The 19,445-nt window shown below is 35.7% G+C and overlaps 1 protein-coding gene across 9 annotated transcripts in view; it reads left to right on the top strand.

Moving 5' to 3' along the window:
* The window catches only part of ABLIM3 (actin binding LIM protein family member 3), a 163,193-nt gene that overhangs the window by 72,454 nt on the left and 71,294 nt on the right, over positions 1–19,445 (top strand). For all 9 annotated transcript variants that reach the window (XM_031953687.1, XM_023506410.2, XM_031953690.1 and 6 more), the window contains exons 3-4: positions 4,845–5,028; positions 17,490–17,602. In XM_031953687.1, the coding sequence (XP_031809547.1) occupies positions 4,845–5,028; positions 17,490–17,602 (297 nt within the window). The remainder of the gene's footprint in view (positions 1–4,844; positions 5,029–17,489; positions 17,603–19,445) is intronic.

Below are 19,445 nucleotides of genomic sequence, written 5' to 3'. Positions count from 1 at the left end.
TTTTGCTGCATGACTTGCCCATCTGTCTTTTGGATCTTAATACATCCTTGATGATAACATTTGTGCCTCTTTTCCCAAGGGGGAAAATGATGAACAACATGCTGGAAGTCTACTTATATCCATTGTAAGTTTTTCCATTGCCCTTTGGGTCATCCCAGAACCTTATTTTTCTGTGATTGTGCTATCCTGGCCACAAAGCTTCACTGGAAGAATAGTGTTTTTAAAAAAGATGAGCTTTGCAAGCAAGAAGCTTCATAATACCCTAAATGAAATCTAGCCCAATCTTTTCCTATTTAATTGCAGGCCAAATTTTTTGTCTGTCTGCAGAGCCTGGTGCAAGACATACATACTGATACAATTCAATGGACTGGCTATCCAACTGCATCCATGTAAATTTCCTGTGTTAAATTTCCTTTGTCCATATCTTCTGAGTGATCACAGATATCACAGGTAGTCTAGGTATTCCGATACTCTCTGGGAATCCAGGAAATTATCAGAAAGTTTTCTGAAGAAGATTATGATGTTTTATCTCACAAAGATGATATTGTAGGAAATAACAATAATTGCAATGAGAAAACTGTCCCACACTTGGGTGAAAAGGTTAGAAGACTTTTATGGGAAGGTTTTCATACAATCTTCCCTAGAGGCAAAGTTCCTTCTAATATGATGACTTTGTTATTTAACAAAATTCTTTCCCTATTCTGAAAATTAATTTTGAATCAGAAAAGTATTTTTGAGTGTCTTTTTCAAAATGATAGAATCCTAGGATAGGTAAGGGACCACAAAGACTTCAAAGTCTCAAAGAGTCAGGAGTTAGGAGGGTGCCTAAGAAGCCACCTAGTTCAACCTTCTCATTTTGCAGATGAGGAAATTGAATTTCATAAAGGGAAATGGACCTACTAACAGCTACATAATGAGTTAGTGTTAGCACCAAGATTAAAACCTGATTTTCCTTACTTCTAATTCAACACTGTTTATACATCATTACATGGCTACTTCCCTAACTAGAAGCAAAGGGGATTGTGAAAGGATACTGGACATGGAAGCAAAATCCCTACATGCAAATCCTGGATTTTCTATTTATTAGTTGCGTGATTTTGAGCAAGTCATTTAACATATTGAAGCCTCTATTTCTTTATCTGATAAATGTGGATACTGAATTTTTATATCACCTATTTCAAAGAGTTTTTATGAAGATCAAATGAGGTAACATATGTTAAATGTTTTCTAAAAGGCAAGATTCTGTGTAAATGTCAACTTATTTTGGAAGAGAGCATGCTGTAGTAGAAAAAGCCTGATTCAAATCCTGTCTCTGACACTTAGAATTTGTGTTACCACCTATAAATCATTTCCACACAATGAACCTGTTTCCTTCTCTATATAACAGACATAATGATAGTGAAAACTATTTCCTTCACCAGACTGCTATGGAGAGAGTACTTTGTAAATCTTAAATCACTATATAAATGTTTAATTCAATTCCCTTCTCCTTACAGAGGAGGAAACTGGGTCCAGGATAGGGGAAATAACTTTTCTAAGGTCAGATACCAAGTCAGTGGCTGAGCTGGGAAGTCTTGATTACTTAGTTAGAACTGCTCCTAACATGGTCTGTGCAAGCAATGTAGAAGTTTGTTAACTTTAAAGTGGAAATCTTTCCACTCTCCTTCAGCTTCCATCCCCCTCATCCCTCTCTTTACATCACTAATGGGGGACTAAGACCTTGGCTTTCCCAGACCCTATTGAAATGTTCTCCTCTTACTCCCACTAGACTTCAGGTTTACCAGTGCTGCCCTTCTCACCCTTTCTACCCAAAGCTCCCTATTTCCGTTCCCTTGGAGGTGATATTGAGGAAGGGACACACCGTTCCAAGCTTTCTTGTTGGCTTCCTGATTTTCCCTGAAGGAAAGGTAGCCCTAGGGGAAAAGGACAAAGGAGAGAAGAAGAGGGGAAAAAACAGAAGTGGCTTCCAACAGGATTGGAGGCTGTGACCTAACGAATTCCTTAATCATGATGTCAACTGATATGACATCTGCCCACACAGGAACAATTTGTACTTTAGCCTTTCTCTGAGACCAGGCTCTATTTGGTCTATTTGTATCAAAGAAAGGACTCTCTTTGACACAATCACCCTACACCCTTACAGACATACATACATATATTGCTACCCACTATCCACCCATACTGCCTCTCTATGGAGTGGGCTTTGAAGACATCAAAGTCTCACTCACACTTGATTAAAGACATATGTGTGTGTGTGCATGTGTGTGTGTATAGATATGAAATGAGGAGGCTCGAAACCATTTTCTTGTCTTAGACTTGCAGAATGTCAAAACTGGACAAGGTCTTAGAACACAGACCATGAAAAACCTTAGAGACTAGGATCTCAGAGCTAGAAAAAATTTTGGAGTACAGAAAGTTAGAAATATGGAGACAAGGTAAATGAACACATGCTATGTTTACTTTTTTTTCTTTTTTTCTGTTTTTTTTTTCTCTCATGATTTTTCCCTTTTGTTCTGATTTTTCTCTCCCAATATGATTCATAAAGAAATGTATATTAAAAAATTAATGGACATGTATAACCAGAAAAAAACAATTTTTAAAAATTGAAATCAAGGGGGACTTAGAACATAAAAACATGAAATGTCAGAGCTAATAAGAACCATAGAATGTCAGAATTAAATCATTAAAACATAGAATATAAAATATTGAGACCCAGAATATATTTCAGAATGAAGACCAATGTTTTTTTTTGTTGTATTCTTTTTACATATGTATGTGATATATACATCTACTTGTGCATACATATGTGTATATATGTGTATATGTATATACATATGTACCTATATCTTTTTTATTTTATTTTATTTTTTTTTATTTAATAGCCTTTTATTTACAGGTTATATGTATGGGTAACTTTACAGCATTAACAATTGTCAAACCTCTTGTTCCAATTTTTCACCTCTTACCCTCCACCCCCTCCCCCAGATGGCAGAATGACCAGTAGATGTTAAATATATTAAAATAAAAATTAGATACACAATAAGTATACATGACCAAAACGTTATTTTGCTGTACAAAAAGAATCAGACTCTGAAATATTGTACAATTAGCTTGTGAAGGAAATCAAAAATGCAGGTGTGCATAAATATAGGAATTGGGAATTCAATGTAATGGTTTTTAGGAAGACTAGAAAATGTTAGAACTGGGACAGATCATAAACTTCTTAAACTGTCACAATCATGACCCCATATGGGCTCTCATAACTGAATGTGGGAGTCATGAAATTATGATTTATTATCAGTAAATGTTTGATTTGTATATGTATCTTATATATCTACCTACCTAGGATTATGTAAAACTTTCTTAGGTTCAAAGTGATTGTGAGTGGAAAAAGTTTAAGAAGCCTTGGTATAGAATATGGAATGTCATAGTAACCTTCAATACTTCCTCCATGAAGCTTTCCTGGACCTCTAGCAAATGTGTTCTTTTTCCTTCTTAGCCTCCGTAGAAATTTGTAGATACTTTCCTTATGACTGTTATCTCATCTCCTTGTGTTATAGTATTAATAGTTCACATTCATGTTGCACCTCAAAGTTTATAAAATGTTTCTTTCACAACCATTCTGGGATGTAGATAGTGCAAGTATTTGTTTATAGTTGAGGAAACTGAGGCTCAGATGACTGAGTAACATATATATTAATTGTGAGAACTGGAAACAGAACCTAGTTTTTTTGACATTTGACCCTTTTCCACAATCTGTATTTATGCTATTTATCTCTTCTACTAGACTGAGAGCTTCCCATGGGCAAGAATTTCATTATAGATTTTGCAAGGGTGAATGTCGAAAATCTTTGCATATATTTTGAAAATAAAAAGCTATCATTAAAAAATGAATTTATTGCTTTTAGTCATCTAATAAAGATCAACACTTTGAATAAAAAATTATTATACATATTTCTGCAAAAAATATTTGATGAATTAATGAATGATTCTAATTTCAAGTTAAACATGGTACTGACTTGAAATATGACCTTCTCTAGATCATGATTTCTTTCTCTGTAAAGAAGGCTGGACATAGATAATCTTTCAAGGCCCTTCTAATTCTATGATTGTTCTAGTCCTGGAACTTTGTCACTAATTTTGTGTGATCTTGGACAAATAATTTCCTTTCTCTAGACTTCTATCTAGAGGTGGCACAGTGGGTAGAGTTTTGGACCTGGAGTTTGATCTTAGTGCAAATCCATCTTCAAGTTCTTACTAACTGTGTGACTCTGGGCAAACCACTTATTCCTGTTTGCCACCGTTTCCTCATCTGTAAAATGAGCTGGAGTAGGAAATGGTAAAAGACTCCAGATTTTTTTGCCAAGAAGATCCCAAATGAGGTTACAAGGAATTGGAAATGACTGAACAACAACAAAAGACCTCAGTTTCCCAATAATTATACTCACTTTGCTGTTGCACTTAATGATTTATAAAATATGTTGTCCACAGCCAACTTATGACTTATATAGTCCATGTATTATCATTAAGAGAAAATGAAATTCAGAAAAGTTCAATGGTTGTCTAGAGTCAAACAGCTAAGTACCAGAGCTAGAATCCAAACCCAAACCTCCTGACCTTTACCTTCCATTCTTTCCCTCCACACCCCTCACTAGTTGGTTTTAAGGACCTTTCAATTTATCCCATGATTTCTGTTACTCTGATATGTGAGTGGCAGATCTTGGCATTGACTCTGAACTATCCCTGTGAGGATCCATGAGGATCTCTTGCTGGGCTAACCCTGTCTTTCTTCCCAACCCTGTGTTTTCTGTCTCCCTCCCCACCCTCTCCCTCCATTCCCCCAGTGTGTGGCTGTGACCTGGCCCAATCTGGCTTCTTCTTCAAGAACCGTGAATATATCTGCACCCAAGATTACCAGCAGCTCTATGGCACCCGCTGCCACAGCTGCCGGGACTTCATCACTGGCGAGGTCATCTCCGCCCTGGGCAGGACCTATCACCCCAAGTGTTTCGTGTGCAGCTTGTGTAGGTGAGTAAGCAGGGTAGGGGGTGGGTAGGGGTGGGGGGAAGCCCTCTGGACTCCATCAGTGAAAGAAGTTATTCCCATTTCATAGTTTATTGGTTTCATTTCATTTATCTTCTCAAAGCTGAAAGGGATCTTAGTGGACACCTAGTTCAACTTCCTTCCAGGTACAAGAGCCCTTTCAATTACAGGGATTATTCAGCTTTGGTTCAGAGACCCAGTGAAAAGGAATCTATACCACTGTTGGACATCTCATTGTTAGGAAGTTCATCCTTGTACTGGACTGGTCTCTTGCCTTGGAACTTCCCCCACTTAGGCCCTACTTCAGCTTTCTCAATCCATATGATATCACTAGCTCTCTCCTGGGTTAGTGATGTGCTTGAGGTAGAAAATTTGGAACAATTCCAATAGCCCAAGGGAAAGAATTTTTCTAGTGACAGAAGATCAGATTTTAGTCATAATCTTAGAGAATATGGTAGAATAGAAATTATATTGATCTTAGAATGAGAAGCCTAAGTTTTGAGCCAGACCTGCATTTTACTAGATCTTGGTCACAAACTAGTTGTGTGACTTCAGACAAGTCACAGAATTGGAGAATCGTAGAATTTGAAGCTTCCTCAGAGGTCATCTAGTACTATTTAGAGCTGCATAGAAGCCTTCTCTGTAACAAGCTCAAATAATGATTATGTATCTTCTCCTTGAATGGAGTGCCTTCTAACTAGTGGCCCATTCCATTTTTTTTGGATTATTCTAATTATTAGTAACTTCTTCCACATGTTGAGCTTAAATCTAATTTTCTATAGTCCTCTGGGTCCAAATTCAGAGCAAATTTAATTGGTTGATCAATAAGCAATTATTAAGCACTTACTATATGCCAGGAATTGTGCTAAGCACTAGAAAGAAAATAAAAAAAAAAAAACATGTCTTCTACACTAAATAAGCTCACATACTAATGAAGGAGAGAACATGTAAACAACTCTGTACAAAAAAAGATATTTACAGTGTAAACAGAAGTATTCCCAGAAAGAAAATGCTGGGGAAAGGAGAGTGCTGGATGGGGAATTCAGAAAGGCTTCTCACAGAAGAGGAAGTTGGAACCGAGTGGTAAAACCAGAGGAGCCAAAAGGGGAGGGAGGAGGAGAGTCTCTAAGAATAGAAGACAGCCAGTGAATAAATTCAGAAGATAGAATTTGTTACACATGGAATAATAGAAGGAAGGTCAGTATGCACTGTGTGTAATGTTCAAACACTTGAAAACAGCTGTCATATTCCCTTTAAGTCTTCTCTTCACCAGGCTATAAGTCCTCGTTTCATCAATTGATCCCTGTAAGACATTGACCTTAGCTCTTTTACCATACTGATTGCCATCCTTTAAGCCCATCCAGATTTGTCATTATCTTTCCTAAAATACAGTGCAGAGAAATGAACACAGTACTCCAAAGTGAATCTGACCAGGGCAGTCAGACTACCACATTACTCTATTAATTTAGTATAAGAGAGATGATGATTAACAGGGTTTTTTGGTTGCCATGTCACCCTGTTGACTCAACTGAGCTTCTAGGTCACTAAAACCTCTCACTCATTTTCCCCAGTAACTGTTTTCTAGCTCTTCCTCCCCCAATGCTGTACTTGTGCAATAGCTTTTCTGAAGCCAAATGTCGTGTTTAGCCCTGTTAAATTCTGTCTTATTGAATTTTGCCAGGCATTCAAGCCTTGACCTCTCTTGGCCCCAATTTTCTCCTCAGTAAAATGAGCAAGTTAAACTGGATGATTCCTATGGCCCCTTCCAACTCTGCCATTTAGTGATTCTGTAAATAGGAGCCTGGTCTGGGAAAAGCCAGAGCATCCCCGACAGCCAAATCAAAGGGGCCAGTGAGGAGGTAGGGAAGAAGCTCAGAGCTCTGTGGAAAGCATCCCTGAAGTGTGGGAAAACACAAAACACAGGAGAAAAATGGCACTGGCAAGGTGAAGATTTGTCTCAGGTAACTCCCTCCCAAGAGGGCATTTTTTTTTATGGTGGAAGACCATTGGCCATAAATCAGCCAATCAGCAAACATTTAGGAAGCACCTATTACATATGTCCCATACATTATACTGGGTGCTAAGGATGAAAATACAAAAAAAAATGAGACAGTTTCTTCCATTCTACTAAGGGGAAATAATATATTCATAAATAAATAAATATACACACATTTTATATACATATATATATAATATCAAAAATATCAAGGGAAGGATATTAACATCTGGGAATCAGGGATGACCTTTTAAAGGAGGTTGTAGCTAGGCTGAGCTTTCAAGGGAGTTAGGGTTCCAAGAGATGAACATGAAGAGAGAGGAGACCATTCCGGCCCATGATAAAACTCAGAAGTGAGAGAAAGAAAAAGCCAAAATTATATGCAAAGAAATTATGTACAAGGAATAACAAGCAAGGTTAGTTTGGCCAAAGAATACATGAGAGGAATAACACATAATTAGTCTGGAAAGATAGGTTGGAACAAGATGGTGAAAAGCTGTCTCTGACAAATAGAAGAATGTGTGTTTTAATGTGAAGTCAATGGGGAGCTATTGAAGTTCCTGAAAATTCAATGGTATGGTCAGATCTGTGTTTTAGAAAGATTAATCTGACAGCTGGTAGAGGGCAGATGGAAGAGAAAGGACTGCACAGAGAGAGAACAACTGCAATAATTTAGAAAAGAAGTGAAGAGAGAGGATCTGGATCAGTGGTTGTGGTGTGAGTAGAGAAAAAAAGGAATGACTCGGGAGATATTGAGATTTGGCAGCTGATCAAAAGGGTGCTGTGAGTAAAAGTGAAGAAGTAAGGACAATTGTTAGACCATGAACCTGAGGAATTGTAGAACAGTAATGTCCTTAGTAGGATTAGGGAAATGAAAAAGAGGAATAGAGTTGGAAACTACAAGTTCTTTTGAACAGGTTAAGTTGGAGTTGCCTAGGAGACATTCAGAAGATCTTATCTCAGGCATTTGGGGATGCAAGATTGGAGCTCAGAAGATAAAAGAGGGTTGGATATGAAGATCTGGGAGCTAATCTGTCATGGGAACAGAAGAGATTTTCAAGAGATGATAGAGTTTAGGGAGAAAAGAAGTGAGGGCTGGGGCAGAGCCATGAAGTACACCTATGCCTAGGGAACAGGATATGGGTTTGGGACCTGCAAAGGAGTTGAAGAAAAGTTGTTATAACAGTTTGGAAGGGGTGTGTGTGTGTGTGTGTGTGTGTGGTGAAATATGAAAACCATGGCAGGAAAAAGTATCTTCAGTAGCTATAGAGTCTCCTTGTTCAGCTCTGCTAATGATGATTATAGGGAAATCATACATAGCTTCTTTCTTTGAACCCAGGTATTTTTTTCCCCAAGTAAAGTCAGAAATTCAACCTGACAGAAAGGAAGAGACCTATAGGGGCCTCAGTTGAACAGACAAAAGCTAATACTTCCAGGGCAACTCAGCCTGACCTTCAGCTGTATTTTTTAATATAAAACTAGTTGATTGATGTTCAGATGGCTCCAGCCTGACCTGTAGTCATTGTTCTGAGATTTTCAGGTAATGTTTTTCTACCTGCCCATGGTGCTCCTCCTTCCAAATCTTATGATAACCAGAGCCCTGGACACTGACAGTGGGGCTGCAAGCATGTAGCAGTTTCTGGCATAAATGAGCCTTCAAGTGAAGGGAAGGGCCTGGAAGTGATTGAGACCCTTCTTTTGCCAAAATAATCTACTTCCTAGTGACTAACGTTGGTAATGAGACTCATTACATTTAGCCTCCTTAGGTGGTTGTGAGATTCAAATGAGATAATCCATGTAAAATGCTTGGGTAACAAATTGATGTAAAAATGTTACTCAGCATCATCAGAGCATTATATCAGCTATTCTTACTGCCACCTTTATTACCATTATCCATCAGTAAGTATTTTTTAAGCATCTACTATTTGCCAAGCACTTTGCTATGTGCTAGGATTACAAAGGCAACAATCCTGAAATGGTCCTCTGTCCTAAAGGGGCTTATATAATATCTGGGAGACAATACACACACACATACACACATACACACACACACAAACATACACAAACACACACATATATAAAATAAATATAAATGGGGAAGGAGAAAGCCCTGGCAACTGGAAGGAGGATCAAAATAGATCTTATAAAGAAAGTGATATTTTTGTTTAAGTAAATTAGAAGTTCATTGAGGTGAGGAATAAGTACATTCTAAGCATAGGGGACAATCTGTGATTATCATTATAATTTTATTTAAGGTATGACAAAAAGACAGTAAGTGGGGGCAATGCAGATGAATTACTTCTTGTAGAATTTGAGAAAAAGAGGAGAGAAATTGGACATTATTTTAAAGAGATAAGAAGGTATCAAAAATATTTTTTAAGGATATGGGAGACTTTCATACTTTTTGGTGAAGATAGAAGGAATTGGGATTGAGAGCTCTTCTAGAGGGGCTGATCTTAGTGAGGAGAAGGGCTGGCTGTCTCATCTTCAGAGATTAAAGTAAAGAGGAAGGAGCAAGGGATGATGTTAAGGAATTTTGAGATGAAGAAAAGGGGAGGAGAGAGTACTTACAGTGCATGACTTCTACTTTACTAGTAAAATAAGTAGCTAGGTGATGCGGGAGATACAGCATTGGGCCTGGAGTCAAGAAGACCTCAGAAACCAAATGTGTGACCTTGGGCACTTAACTTTGTTCTCAATTTCCTCAACAATAAAATGGAAATACTAAAAGCACCCATTCCCCATAGTTGTAAGGATCAAATGAAATAATATAAAGCACTAAGCACATTGCCCTGGCACACAGTAGGCATTTAATAAATGCTTGTTTCCTTCATAGTAATGTACAAAGAAGATGAGGTTATCAATAAGATGGGGGAGAGGAGATTTGGGAAATCTGAGAAGAAAACATCTGGAAGACTCTCACTGGGGAGTAAGTTAGAGAAGCAATTTGGGAAAAATAAAAAATCATCTTACTGAAATAGGTGCTGAATTGAGGAGAGATAACATATGGTGGGGAGAGATAAACTCAGCTGTCTCAGTGAGTGACTTTTTCTAATTTTATTCAGTAATACATGAGAAGGAGCACAGCAGGTAGATGGTGAGAGTAATCCAAGGTGAAAGTCTGACAATTCATGAGTGTTAATAGGACAAAGAGGAAAGTAATAATTAATAATACTAATAATTAATATACTAACAATAACATTTCTATAATATATTAAGATCCATGAAGCATTTTACACATATTATCTTATTTTATCCCCACAACAACCCTAGGAGGTAAGTGCAATTGTTATCCCCATTTTACAGATGAACAAACTAAGGGTCAGAAAAATTAAGTGATTTACTCAGGATCACATAGCTAGTAAATATTTAAGACTAGATTTTAACTCAGTTATTCCTGTCCTCGTGTCCAATGTTCCATCTACCTCACCACCTAGCTGCCTCAGGATTTCACGCTAGATTTTAGTATGGAGTTGATACAGGGTCAAAGGAAGGGAGGAGGAAGTCATAGTACAACATAGATTGAGGAAAAAAGCCTAAGGACAAAAGAGTGGAAGAGGGTCCTTGGAAAACATTCAAACGGTTTCTCCTCAGCTTCTCCCCCTTGGTGGGACTTTCTTGTGCTTGCATGACCTTTGAGAAGGCAGGGCCACTTTCACACTCTGAGGAGACATCGTGAGAGGATGTTTTTGGACATTATAATCCTTTGGAGCCCATTAATCATTGTGTTGATGACTGTTCCTAATTGTCATAAAGGGATAGTTTAATAGAGGAGATGGGACATACACAAGGGAAAGTGAAATAACAGCAAAAGACATAAATCACAGTTCACAACAGCATTAGAAGAGCTGTCACAGGCCAGGATGTGATTAATTGCAAGCGTGTGCTCAGAGCATAAGGGATTTGGCTGTTGGAAGAGAGAGTTCACAGAAGAGAGCCATTGCTTTTGAAATTATCCACAACCCCGTGTGGTGGAAAGAACCATTTGGTCCCAGCAGCCCTGTGTTTCAAGCTTCCAGCTATGTCGCTTAAAACCATGCGACTGGGGGGAGGGGAGATGTCAGTTCCAGTTCTTCCTTGGGTCTTAATTCCTACATTCATAAAATGGGGACAGTGAACTCTTTACAAAGCACCTCATGGGATTGTAATGAAGCTTTAATGGCTCTAAAGTACACTGCGGGCCTTAAAGTACTACATAAATGTCAGCTATTAATTGTATTGCTACAATGGAGGTTAATGGTAGAAGGCCTCATGGAAGTGAGTTGGGACTTGAAGACTTATTAGGACTTCCTGAGGCAGACAAACGCTGTGACTCTCCGAGGATCACATATCTATTAAGTATTTGAGGCTGGATTTGAACTCAGATCTTTGTGACTCCAGGTCTAATATTCTATCCATTGTGCCATCTAATCTGGAAGCTTATAGAGAGGATGAAGGAGGGCTGAGGTGGGTTATAGGATCAGGGAGAAAATAATTCTCATTAATAGAGTATTATCTATAATAAATATATTATATTATATATAATAAATAATAAAACATCTCAACAGTCCTGTAAGGTGGTAGATATTATAAAGATTATCCCATTTTACAGATGTGAAAACTGAGTCCTTGAGAAGTTGCATAACCTTAGTAGAATTCCATCTGAGGCAGACCTAAGAGTTTTCACTTATATCCTTTTTATTGGAGGAGGAAGGGCAGCAATTGGGGTTAAGTGACTTGCTTGGGGTTACACACCTGACAAGTATATGAGGCTGGGATCTCAACTCAGGTCCTCCTGATTTTAAGGCTGATATTCTATTCACTGTATCAACTGCTTTCCTGGATTCTTATTTTTTCTATCACTCTGTTTGTATTGAGTGTAATAAGATATGCTATACTTGATCAAACCATGGCCAGTCCATATTTTGTCAATTCATAGAAAGTTAACCTCACAAGTTTGGGCATCTCCCAGGTGGAGAATCACATAGCATCATAGGTGCAATTGGTCTTGGAATATCTAACATCAAGTATTTGAGCTGGAACTAAACTTAGGACAGAAAACAGAGAATATCAAAGCTAGAAAAAAAAAAAACTAGAAGGAATCTTAAAACTTAAATTGTAGAATACAAAACATAAAACACAAGCCTAGAAACAAGATTGTGTTGTTGACTGTTTAATAACTACTGGGAAAAATGTACAGGAGAACTCTGTCTTTACATTTTCTCCACTTTTTTTTTCTTAATAGACCATCAACAATACAATAAATCAAGCCCTCATTGGTAGCATTAGCCATTTCTGCAGTATAGATACTCAAACTAAAAATTAAACAGTTGGCTCTCTTTGAAGAAAACGGAATTGAGCTTCCTCCAGCACAAATGAGCTTAGAGGCTGCCTTAAAGATAATTCACCAAAGCGGCCCAATAAGTGGAAATATCACTGGCCTAGGCATTTGGAAACCTGGTTCTGTTGCAGCTCAACTCCCTAATTTTTGGTGTAATTTAGAAGTCTAGTATCTTAAAAAAAATTTTTTTTATTATAAACTTAGTACACAAATAACAAAGCAACTGGATAACAGACTGGATAGAATGACAGGCCTGGAGTTAGGATGACTTATCTTCCTAAATTCAAATCTGGTCTCAGAAACTTCCTAGCTGTGTGACCCAGGGCAAGTCACTTTAAATCTGTTTCACTTAGATTCCTCATCCATAAAATGGGGTGGAGAAGGAAATGGCAAACCACTCCATTAACTTTGCCAAGAAAACTCCAAATGGGATCAGAAAGCTTTGGACACAATTAAAATGGCTGATCAACAACAACATCAGAAAGAACAACCCATCCATGAACCAATAAATAAATAAATCATAAAGAGTTCACTGAGGTACCTAAGAGTTAAGTGACATGCCATGGCCCTCATAAATAGTAAATATGAGAAGAAGCAGGTTTAGAACTCTTTGTTTCATGATTTCAGACCCAGCATCTGTGCATCCATAGTGGCCACAGTGCCTGAGGTATAAACTGAGTAGCTATCAGTTATTTGTCAATTAGATTTCACAATAGGATAATAACTATTTAAAGGAACAAACAAATGTAAAGTTTCTGTTTGTAGTTTGTTTAGAAAAATTAAAATATACTTTAGTGTTCATAAGAAACAAAATCACTTCTTTTTTTTTTTTGGTTTGTTTACTGTTTTTTTCTTGGTGTATTTTTTTTCCAGATTGTGTTGCTATTATATAATTGTAATCAGTAAATATAGTTATTTTGTTCCTGATTTCTATATTCTGTATTACTAGATGTGATTTTCTGTATTGAACTCTTTGCTTCATAGTTGTTGCTTCTTAAGGTATAATGATATTCCATTATCTTCACATGTCATCATCTTTTCAGCAATTTCTCAGTCTTTTGGTATATTAATTGTTTCCAGTGTTTTGCTATTATGAATGATGTTGACAAAATATTTTTGTATGGAGAGGTGTTTGTTTCTTTGTTTGTTTCTTGTTAATAGTCTTGGTAAACAATCCTAAGAGGGGGGATTACTAGATCAAAAGATATGAAATTTTAAAAATTCTAGTTATATAATAATATATTTCTCTTTAAAAATTTCACCATTTCAGTTTCGTCAACCACAAACTGGGTAAGACTATTTTTAACAGTCCAGCCAACATCAAATTTTATTGCTTTAAACGTATTTGACAATTTAATAGATGCAAGGTAGCCTTTCATTTCTCAACATTTTTTAAAATGTTAAGTGCTTTGCTTCCTTTCCCTGGAACTATAATCCCCTTTAAACATTTCTCATGTTAAGGAGTATCTCTTATTTATATAAATTTGTGTTCAGTTATATCCAACTTTTATCAATTATGTTTATAGTTAAAATTTTTTTCTCATTTTTTTCCTTTTATTTCCTTTTTTTTTTTGTTATGCACAAACCCTCCATTTAGATCTAGTCAAACACATTTATTTTGTCTCCTATGTATTCTTCTATTTGTTGAATAATCAGACATTTTCCATCTCTCCATAATTATGATAGACTTATTCTATAACCTTATGGACTTTATTAAATGATATGTTTTATGAAAAAAGAATTTTATATGCAATAATGTTATTTCCTTGTATCAATAATATCATTCCTACCTCAACCTTTAACATGTATTTACACTAAAGATAATTCCTATATTTTATTCTATTACTGAATAATTTCACAAAACTTCTGTCTCCTCACTCATTCCCTTATTGGAAATGAGAAATCATTCTAGATTTTCTCCACTCTGATCTCTTTATTGTTATTTTTGTTCAGTCCCTGTCAGTTGTGCTCAATTCCTCATGACCCCATTTGGGGTGTTCTGGACAAAGTTATTGGAGTGGTTTGCCATTTCCTTCCCAGCTCATTTTATAGATGAGGAAATTGAGGCAGACAGAAAAGTGACTAGTCTAGGATCACACAGGTAGTAAGTGTCTGAGGCCAGAGTTAAACACAGATCTTCAAACTTCAGGCCAGATGCTCTAGCCTTTGTGCCCCCTAGCTGCCCACTCTCTCATTTTACTTTTCTCTTTTATTTCAGTCTTTATCTGTAGCACCCAACACCAGTATATTTCTCTCTTCTCTTCTCTCCTTTGTCCTCTCACAAATTTGTTTGTGTAATTTAGTTGTTAATCAAAGCCATGCTATTGTTCTTGTGTTATCTCTCTTTAGTAGTTAGACTAGTTAATCACAATTGTAATGAGTCCATTGATTTTCCTACTTATCTATGGCACTGTGCTATTTTTCTTTTCTTTTTTCTTTTTTTGGGGGGAGGTTATACATATTAAAACCTGCTTTAAGGTCGGTTCTGCTCTCCCCAAATTGTTCAAACTCTTGTGAATTTTTAATTGATCATCTTTTGTCTTCAAAGAGATGATTTGCCTTTTGAATGGAGGCTCTATTTTTGGTATCATACTCTATTTTCTTCAGCTATTTTTCATGTTATAGAAAAATCCTGAATTTTTAAACAGGTTTTAAAGCTTTCGATAACTTTTTTCTTGGCTGCTTGTAAAATCATCTTTTTATTATTATAGCTTGATAATGATTTGTTTACTTTGGTTTTCATCTTGATTGGTAGTTTGTGATTTTTATTATCTACTACTTTTCTCGATATTTTTCCTATTTCTTTTTTGTACAATTTATCAAAGTGATTAATTTCATTTCTTTAAGAAAACCTTTTTTCCCCTTTTTATTCTATCCTCTTGATGCATTATTTTGATAATTTTTTTTCAGTTCTATAATTTTATGGCATGTTTTCTGCTTTTACTGACATTCCTGCCATTCTATTCTCTAGTGAAATGATTTTATTTTTATTTTCTATTTGCTTACATTTTCATTGATATTTCTAAAATGTTACATTTCATTTTCAAATTACCCAGAAATTTCTTATTCTTATTCATTATTCCTTTAGCTGTAGTGAGTATCTTGAGAAAATCTAGTTTTGTTTCTGGTGTTGATTTTGGTATTGTTAGAATTTTTTTTTCTTCTGACATTTTTTTTTATTTCTTTTAAGCCATTATATTTTTCACTGTATTAGAATGTTTATTACATTGAGTATTTTTTTTTTCTAAAGCCAACTTTATTTTGAAGATTTCTATTTCTATTTTTGATGGAGTTACTGAGGAACTAGTTTCTTTTATGGCATCTTATTCCTACATCTTTTCTAAAGTCTCAATATTTCCAATCTTAAAATATCAGAAATAACAGAGACCTCACACTACAACATGGGTTAGCAAGTATCAACATGATGACCTTGAGAGACAGGGAGGGAGCTCATTGCCTTTAAGAGACAGCACATTCCATTTTTTGGATAGTTATAATTGTTACTAAATTCTCTTATGTTAAGCCAAAATTTTTCTCCTTTTAACTTCACTTCATAGAAACGACATCTATCCTGTGGGGTTAGAAGAAATTATTTCTAGTCTTTTTCTCCTCTGAAATTCTATGTTTTTAAGGCTCTAGTCTTTCTCAGCTCTGATATTATAGATTCTTTAACTTAATCCAACCCTTTACTTCATAGGTAGAAAAACTGAGACATAGAGACAAAAAGTGAATTTGCCCAAGCCATAGGTGATAAAACCAGTCCCAGACTTTTCATTAAGCCATGATTACCACTTCCTCTCATCTCTTAGCTAAAAACATTCTTAATATGTCCATATTTTAAATACTTCCCCAAACCCTACTCCTTTCTCAGGATCATTATGAGTAGGAATGTTGTAATATTCCTGATCAGTAGAATCCAGAATATACCTGATATAGTTGGTGTATATTTATTTGTATGTATTTGTGCTCTACAGAGGCAAAATGGCAAAGTGGGGAGCAGTGGACTCTCTGACTTGGGAGTCAGAAGATGTGGGTCCAAATCCTGATATATTAACCATCTATATAAATTTAGAAAAGTCATTTTCCCTCTCCAAATTTCCCTTGTTTAAAACTGTTCAAACATAAAAAAGATAATCTAGCAAGATAATCATAGAGGAGATTGCTGAACAGGGCTGGGAACTGGGCTCTTCCCTTCTGAGTTTTCTTTCAAATTGTACATACTGTGATTGTAACAGTATCAGCCTGGAAAGCAGGACACCAGAGGTCCAATTCTTCTCTTCCCCTGATTAGCTTCACATAAAACTATTTCTTGTCTTTTAGCTTCAGTTTCTTCACTATAAAATGGGGATAGTTATGCTTGCCTTACTTTCCTTATAAGATTTTATAAGATTAAGATGAGATAATTTAAGCTGATTATTTTAAAGCATTATATACTGTTGTCATGTTATATTATTATAAAAATGTTATCATTAAATTTAAATATTATATAAATATGTTATCATTTGAAGAAAATTCTCTGATTTTGGAGTCCAGAGGTCCTGGGATATGAATGTTATCACTGAAATGTTACATCATTATATAAGTATGTTATAATATGAAGAGAAAGCTCTGATTCAAAAATCCAGAGATCCTGGAATACAAATGTTATCAACATGTTATAGTATTATATAAATATTTTATCATTAATATAAATATTATATAAGTGTTATTATAGCATGAAAAAAAGCTCTGGTTACAGAGTCCAGAGGTCCTGGATTATAAAAATGTTATTATTGAAATGTTATATCATTATATAAATATGTTTTCATTGAATATAAATATTATTTAGATGTTTTATCATAGTATGAAGAAAAAGCTCTGATTCTGCAGTCCAGAGGTCCTAGGATTGAATCCTAGCTTTGGTATTTATTGTCTATGTGCCTTATAGCAAGTCATTTTTAACTTTCCTGTTTTTAGTTTCCTCATCTTTAAAATGAGGGGATTAAACTAAATGATCGTCAAGGTCCCTTCCAGCTCTGTCTATGGCTCATTATTTCTATTATTATTATTATTGTTATTTCAGTTCCATGACAGTCAGACAGAGAACACTTAAAAGACACGTGATGAATTTCTTATTCTTCCCATTTATAGGAAACCTTTCCCCATTGGTGACAAAGTGACATTCAGTGGCAAAGAATGTGTTTGCCAGACGTGCTCCAACTCCATGATCAGTGCCAAGCCCATCAAGGTTCACGGACCAAGCCGTAAGTGTTCTGGTCCTTCTCATGCCCAAACTCTCTTGTCTCTGGGCATTGTCCATTCCTGGCGTGCTTGATTGCTATGTGGCCCAGCTAGAAAGTGGACATGTCACCTAACTGTTATCAGAGGACCTGTAGTAAAAAAGTTGGAAATTTCTCAGAATGAGATTGTACAGCCAGCTACCTTTCTTTGTAACCCAGTTAGGACAATTGTAAAATGAAGCTAATTTTCTTGTAACCAGGTAACAGATAAAGCTGGAAATGCCCATTAGAAACTTGAAAATCAAAAGATTTTACTCTGCAGTCTGATGTGTGCTTGTAGGTAATGTGCTTTATTAGAGCAATTGGACTATGTGCTTGTTCTCCTAATCCCATAGCAGGGAAAATAACTACGGATTACTGAACAAATTAAGACTGTGATACTTTGAAAATCCAGGACAAAATTATGCAGTTATTCTGATGTAATTAAAACCCCTCAACCTGGAAAATTCCTACTCATTTTTTAAACCATAGTTTAAACAAAATCATAATAATAGTAGATGATCGATTGCTCAGTCAATTCAGTAAACATTTATGTGCCAGGCAATGCACTTAGTACAGAGAATATACTACCTGCTTTCAAGGAGCTCACAATCTAATGGGGGAAGCAACATTAAACAATTATGTACCAACTATATATGTAAATTGGAGAAAATCCACAGAAGGAAGGCACTAGAATGAGGGGGATCAGAGGAATCACCTTTGAAGGAAGTGTTTAATGTAATCAAAGGGCTCTTCCTCAGTCATATTCTATTCAATATTTTTATTCAAACTTATTTTATTTGACATAATTTTATAAATTAAATGACTAATTAACAAAATTGTTAATGATACAATGTTAGAAAAACAGCTTTCATATCAAAATAAAATATCCAAAAGATTTTGACAGATTGGAATGACTCAAATCTAATATAATAAAATATAATGAGAACAAATCCTACATATGGATTCAAGAAATATAGAATGAAGCAAACATGACCAGATAGTAATTCACTGTTTATTTGAAAAAGACTTGGGGTTTTTAATGAACAGTATTCTCATTGTCCACAAATATTGTGACTCAACAACCTGCAAAAATTAATATGGTTGGGCTTAAGCTGCATTAATAGAAGCAGAATAACCAATTAATTAAAAATTCTGTTAATTATTATTAATTCTAATAATTACATATCATAATCATATTAATTAAAACAATCATAAGTTATTCAAAATAAGGGAAATGACAGCCCAACTATCTGCCCTATGCCTTGGTTCGGGTCACCTCTGTCAGATTATATTGGCACATTTTAGGAAATATTTTGACAGACTGAAGAACAGCTAAAGCAGGACAACTGGGATTGTGCTGCATATGTGAAACAAAGTGAAGAGTTTAAGAAAACAAGAGATGCTTTTCTGTCTCCCTGAGAATTGGGAGACCTTTGCTTTAAAGGTCTGGCTAGCATGATGATGGGAATTACCTACCCCCATTACTTTTGTACTCTGGGTCTTAATTTCTAAACTGGTCAAATGAAGGATTCAAGTTTGATCATCTTAAAGATCTCCAGCTTTGTCATTCTGAGATCTTTGACAGAATTATAATTTGTTTACATTGTAGATAATCCACGATAAATGGAATCTCGGGGATTACATTAACCCTGTAATCTTCTCTAATGATCCAATCTCCACTGGAGTTTCAAGGATAAGGAAATCACTACTTTTTGAAGCACTCTCTTTAATACTTTTGAATTAAAATTAAGCAAATATCTTTTAAGTACACTCTACTTGCAAGGCACCATACAACAGGTTACAAAGACAAAAATGAAATGTTTCT

This window comes from Sarcophilus harrisii, chromosome 2 (assembly GCF_902635505.1).
Source record: "Sarcophilus harrisii chromosome 2, mSarHar1.11, whole genome shotgun sequence".
NCBI classification, from domain to species: domain Eukaryota; kingdom Metazoa; phylum Chordata; class Mammalia; order Dasyuromorphia; family Dasyuridae; genus Sarcophilus; species Sarcophilus harrisii.
Note: the sequence above shows the minus strand (reverse complement) of the source record. Positions and strands in the feature narration are given on the sequence as shown.